This window comes from Palaemon carinicauda, chromosome 4 (assembly GCF_036898095.1).
Source record: "Palaemon carinicauda isolate YSFRI2023 chromosome 4, ASM3689809v2, whole genome shotgun sequence".
NCBI lineage: Eukaryota > Metazoa > Arthropoda > Malacostraca > Decapoda > Palaemonidae > Palaemon > Palaemon carinicauda.
The window spans coordinates 164,597,708-164,604,634 of record NC_090728.1 but is presented as its reverse complement, the minus strand read 5'-3'; the positions used below and the strand labels follow the sequence as shown (position 1 = coordinate 164,604,634).

General features: G+C 36.0%; 1 protein-coding gene across 1 annotated transcript in view; it reads right to left on the bottom strand.

Annotated features, from left to right (window-relative positions):
- The window catches only part of LOC137640146 (putative leucine-rich repeat-containing protein DDB_G0290503), a 172,163-nt gene that overhangs the window by 45,573 nt on the left and 119,663 nt on the right, over positions 1-6,927 (bottom strand). The window contains 2 exon segments of the mRNA XM_068372639.1: positions 2,598-2,711; positions 4,922-5,041. Coding sequence (XP_068228740.1) covers positions 2,598-2,711; positions 4,922-5,041 — 234 coding nt within the window.

The window sequence follows — 6,927 nt, the reverse complement described above, 5'->3', positions numbered from 1 at the left end:
AATTACATCAGCACCAATTTATAATACATACATACATATACCAAAGGCACTTCCCCCAATTTTGGGGGGTAGCCGACATCAACAAGAAACAAAACAAAAAAGGGGACCTCTACTCTCTACGTTCCTCCAGCCTAACCAGGGACTCAGCCGAGTTCAGCTGGTACTTCTAGGGTGCCACAGCCCAACCTCCCACATTTCCACCACAGATGAAGCTTCATACTGCTGAGTCCCCTACTGCTGCTACCTCCGCGGTCATCTAAGGCACCGGAGGAAGCAGCAGGGGCTACCGGAACTGCGTCACAATCGCTCGCCATTCATTCCTATTTCTAGCACGCTCTCTTGCCTCTCTCACATCTATCCTCCTATCACCCAGAGCTTCCTTCACACCATCCATCCACCCAAACCTTGGCCTTCCTCTTGTACTTCTCCCATCAACTCTTGCATTCATCACCTTCTTTAGCAGACAGCCATTTTCCATTCTCTCAACATGGCCAAACCACCTCAACATATTCATATCCACTCTAGCCGCTAACTCATTTCTTACACCCGTTGTCACCCTCACCACTTCGTTCCTAACCCTATCTACTCGAGATACACCAGCCATACTCCTCAGACACTTCATCTCAAACACATTCAATTTCTGTCTCTCCATCACTTTCATTCCCCACAACTCCGATCCATACATCACAGTTGGTACAATCACTTTCTCATTTAGAACTCTCTTTACATTCATGCCCAACCCTCTATTTTTTACTACTCCCTTAACTGCCCCCAACACTTTGCAACCTTCATTGACTCTCTGACGTACATCTGCTTCCACTCCACCATTTGCTGCAACAACAGACCCCAAGTACTTAAACTGATTCACCTCCTCAAGTAACTCTCCATTCAACATGACATTCAACCTTGCACCACCTTCCCTTCTCGTACATCTCATGACCTTACTCTTACCCACAATAACTCTCAACTTCCTTCTCTCTCACACCCTTCCAAATTCTGTCACTAGTCGGTCAAGCTTCTCTTCTGTGTCTGCTACCAGTACAGTATCATCCGCAAACAACAACTGATTTACCTCCCATTCATGATCATTCTCGCCTACCAGTTTTAATCCTCATCCCAGCACTCGAGCATTCACCTCTCTCACCACACCATCAACATACAAGTTAAACAACCACGGCGACATCACACATCCCTGTCTAAGCCCCACCCTCACCGGAAACCAATCGCTCACTTCATTTCCTATTCTAACACATGCTTTACTACCTTTGTAGAAACTTTTCACTGCTTGCAACAACCTTCCACAACTCCATATAACCTCATCACATTCCACATTGCTTCCCTATCAACTCTATCATATGCTTTCTCCAGATCCATAAACGCAACATACACCTCCTTACCTTTTGCTAAATATTTCTCGCATATCTGCCTAACTATAAAAATCTGATTCATACAACCCCTACCTCTTCTAAAACCACCCTGTACTTCCAAGATTGCATTCTCTGTTTTATCCTTAATCCTATTAATCAGTACTCTACCATACACTTTTCCAACTACACTCAACAAACTAATACCTCTTCAATTACAAAACTCATGCACATCTCCCTTACCCTTATATAGTGGTACAATACATGCACAGACCCAATCTACTGGTACCATTGACAACACAAAACACACATTAAACAATCTCACCAACCATTCAAGTACAGTCACACCCCCTTCCTTCAACATCTCAGCTTTCACACCATCCATACCAGATGCTTTTCCTACTCTAGTTTCATCTAGTGCTCTCCTCACTTCCTCTATTGTAATCTCTCTCTCATTCTCATCTCCCATCACTGGCACCTCAACACCTGGAACAGCAATTATATCTGCCTCCCTATCATCCTCAACATTCAGCAAACTTTCAAAATATTCCGCCCACCTTTTCCTTGCCTCCTCTCCTTTTAACAACCTTCCATTTCCATCTTTCACTGTCTCTTCAATTCTTGCGCCGGCCTTCCTTACTCTCTTCACTTCTTTCCAAAACTTCTTCTTATTCTCTTCATATGACTGACCCAGTCCCTGACCCCACCTCAGGTCAGCTGCCCTCTTTGCCTCACGTACCTTGCGCTTTACTTCCACCTTTTTCTCTCTATATTTTTCATACTTCTCTATACTATTACTCTGCAGCCATTCTTCAAAAGCCCTCTTTTTCTCTTCCACTTTTACCTTCACTCCTTCATTCCACCATTCACTGCCGATTTATAATAGAATATTATATTTTTCATACATTTTGTTAATAGCTATTATTAGCTATCATATAAAAACACACACTCTCTCTCTCTCTCTCTCTCTCTCTGAAATAATTGTTTTCTTAAAGAGTGTCATGTTACTATTACAAACAAAATAAACTTATACTTATTTAAATCTATGTTCAATCATAGGCTATGCTTAAAATATGTCATTTAATTTTGTCAGCTGATCTGTAGCTTCAGCCAACAATATAAAGTAAATGAACTGAAAGATGTCTGTAATAATGCTTGTGGGGACTGAAAGGATACAGCAAACTCCCTTTGTGATAACCTTAAAAGAGTACATGCTCAGATTGAATAAATTACCTCTTTGGATTGTCTCTCTTCATGCGCAACTTGTAGACGACTCATCTGCGATTCTGCTTCGGCCAACTTCTCTTCATATTCTGCCTTATATCTTGCAAGCAGATCAGCCATTTGCTGTGGTAAGGAAAGTAAAAATATGGCCGTAAAATAAAGTTTCCATGGCTGTAATAATCTTCAATACCTATATTTTCAATATAATTCTTACAAGATACTCTACTATACTCTTATTATCTGTCACTTGTATATATAACAAATTACAATAATATTCATTACAAAAACTAAAATACTAATGAATGCTTATTTCACTAATCTAACACTTAAATAAATTCTGTGAAAAATCCAAAATACCAGTGAATGCCTAAACCATTGCCTAACACTTGTAAAATGACAGTCTTTGAGAAAACAAAAAATGCACAAAAATTCTCCCCCTTGAGTCAACTTTCCTAAAAGAATCTTTATTTAAAAATAGTTAGTACTTCGGTAGTATATAAAAAAGATTACATTCAATACCGAGGATAAATCTTTTATAGGTAATTTAATTCCATTAATCATCTTGGGCATGGTGTTACTAGGACTCCTATGGAGAAGCATATAAAGACATACCTTAAGAGATTACGTTTTTAATGAATTTATCAAACCAAAAAGGAAAAAAACCATCTTAATATTTTCTTTTATTTCTATGCTTACCTAATGCTCATATTTCTTCTCCAGAAACTCGATTTATCACTTTAACACAATTAAAAATTATCCCATATTTTTCCTTTCAATAGACATGTGCTTCCACTAAGTAATGAGACACACTGGAGGTTAATGGCAAGAAGCAAAGCATCAGGGATTCTTTGTTATTCAGTTTTGAAGTCAAAAGTGTTTCCTATTCATTGCTATCACAAGTCAATAGGGAGGAGGCTGGGCATGTATATGAAAATCAGGGGGTATGGAAATAAGTTCTACCATTAAATCTGAGAGAGAGAGAGAGAGAGAGAGAGAGAGAGAGAGAGAGAGAGAGAGAGAGAGAGAGAGAGAGAGAGAGAGAGAGAGAGAGTGTGTGTGTGTAGGTGTGTGTGTGCACACAAGACCAAAATAAACGAAAAGATAAGCATGGGATGAAGAGCTTTTGGAAAACAAAATGAGATTGTGACAAGTAAAATACCACTTTCTCTAAAAAGAAAAGTATTTAATCAGATAGTCCTACTATTATTATTACCTTCGCCGAGGAGGTTATGTTTTCAAGTTGGTTTATTTATTTATTTATCTCTGTGTCTGTGGCCAGGATTACGTCAAAATTATTTTATGGACGACCGCATTAAATTCTGGGAATGATCCGGACCCGAATTTGCATATTTCCCAGTTTTAAAGATTACGTCAAAGGAAAGTGACGGATTTCGACAAAATTTCCACCACAGATAGACTTTAGACCATGGACAACTCCATTAACTTTTGGAGATAATCAGGTACCGGGTCCGGATTTGCATTTTTCCCAATTTTAAAGATTACGTCAAAGCAAAGTGACAGATTTTGTCAAAATTTCCACCGCAGATAGATCTTAGGCCATGGAAATCTCTATTAACTTTAGAGATAATGAGGTACCGGATCCAGATTTGCATCTTTCACAATTTATAAGATTATGTCAAAGTAAACCGACAGATTTTGATGATATTTCCACCATAGATAGCTCTTAGGCCATGGACAACTCCATAACTTTTGGAGATAATCCGATATCGGATCCAGATTTGCATCTTTCACAATTCTAAAGATTATGCCAAAACTGACACATTGGATTTTCACCAAATTTTAACAATGGATAGATATTATGTATCGGAAGAAACCAAGAAATTTTGGAGGTGATACGGATCAAGATCATGATTCTGGATCAACATTGCACTTTTCATCATCTAATGTACAGTCAGCATATGAAAAGTGGGAGGCAATGTCTTTAGACTTCATTTAAATGTTGGCAATATTCATTGGCGGAGGTCTGAAATCTCTGATTCCTCTTGTTAACTTATGCATAATCTTGGAGCTTTACTAAATCTTTAGAACATAAGCTAGTCAATTCAAAAGAGCTTTGGAAAGAATAATGATGGGAATAATATTAAAGACAGAAAAAGAGTAAAATGGATATGAGAGCACATTAAAGTAGAGAATATTCTAACAAGAGAAAAATGGACATAGGCAGGACATATAACAAGAATGACAGAAAATAATAGATGAACAAGAAGAATAACAGAATGGGTGCTTATAGATTGTAAACGAAGCAGAAGAATAAAAAAGACAATGAATTGTAAATATAAATCATCGTACAATACTAAATAACAAAAACAAACCTTTATCTTTTTATCAGTTTCAGCTTCCACATGATTAACCTTTACTGAAGTTTGTTGCTCAATTTCTTGTTTCTCTTTTTCTAGTTTTTCTTTCTCTTGCTCAAGTGTATCAATCTGAACCTGCAAGTAAAAATCAGAGATATTTAGTGGATTCCTGGATAAATATTTAAAATTTTTAACAATTCAGACCTCTTAACATCATTGACTTAATGAACTATATGTGCCATCAATCATGTGAATACATAAAGAGACAGAAAAATTATAAATTGCTACAGTAGTGTACATCAAATCAAATAGTTTAATAATAAAGAACCCTCATCAAATAACATATTAAAACTATCAGAATATTTCTTGGGAGAATGAGTAAAGTTCAATGCTGGTTGATAATAAAGTGCTGTAATTTCAATTCCACTCGTGTATATGTAGTATCATTATAAATTGTTAGTGATCTTAATGCCTCTGGTTAGTTGAGTCTTTATAATCTGAACTCTTTAATAATATCCTTGGCAGTAGCACTGTTTATAGAAGGAGTCTCAATATATCACATTCTATTTTGTGTCTGATTAATGCTGGGTACATGTGTACGGTCTTATAACTCTAGAACCCTTGCTTTATGACTAGACACACACACCAGGATATCTCTACATTCTTAGTTACTAGTCTGTACATAAAATTTTAATTTTGGCAAAAACTACCACCTGGAATGAAAACAACAGTACTAGCATAAGAGCACTATAGCCATTTTTTATTTTTTTATCGAGGCATATTTGCACCGACTCGCAGGGGTGCCCTTTTAGCTCCGAAAATTTCCTAACAGCTGATTGGTCGGAAGTATTTTTATCTAGAGACTTCTTTGAATAATAATTCATTTTGTGCAAAAATGTTTAGGTTATATGAGGAATTTGGTAAATATTACTGGATTTTTTCTTCTTTACCAAAAATTGATTAAGAACATTAGCAGCACTGCGTTTATGTAAAAAATACTTGAAACACCAAACAGTAAACACTAAACGTGTAGTTGTGGTGGCAACTGTGATAGGTTTAGAAGTTCCTTATATGAAAATGTAATAAAATTGGGATAACTGGCATACAACTAATTAATATTAACTTGGTCCTTTCATAATACAGTAGTTAGTCCGTTGTATAGCCAAAGGTTTCCCTATGCAGAAAATTAAGCAAAATTATACCAAATTCTAAAGGCTAGAGGCCTGGTTTTGGTTATGTAAAGATGTTATTACAATTTCAATTTACTTAATGTGTGTTTAGATATCAAAATTAACTAAACAAAACTGATTCTATATCACATTTGCCCTACATACAATGCCTAAAGGGGAAACCATTTTGTTTGTTTATATTTCATCTCGGTGAACGAACGAACGAAGAAACAAACAAACAAATGATGAACGAATGAACAAACGCATTCAAGTGATAACTAACGATATTTATAGTTTTTTGTAAACTGTATGAAACCTTTGTTATTGATTATGTGATAGTTTTAATGCTTTGAAAGATTATATTAAGAATATTCATTCATATATGTACATATCCTTGATAACGGTAACTTGAATCAGCCGACAATGTTCATTTGCATTAACTGGGCCCTGAATGAAGTTTCCAAACTTAATCAAAGCATCCTATAATAAATATTGAACAAATGTCAATGCTGTATGTTATAAATTACCATAGTTTACAAACAGTTTACTAAAAGCTGTTAGTGTCAATAATTATCAATTGGATGTGTAAATTTGTCTGTTCATTCGTTCATTGTGTTTAACTTTTTGGCGTCATATGTAGGGGAAACATGATACGGAAACAGATTTATTTAGTTTATTTTGAATTTGCAAGACTACAATAAGTAAAATAACATTTGTAATAATATCGTCTTTACATATACATAGTTAAGAACATTACTTGTAATTCATGTTGGCATGTATTGTAGTCAAGACTGGTTGCTTTAGATCTGCTGATTGGGTTTACATGTTGGGAGATGGGCTTGCATAGAAAAA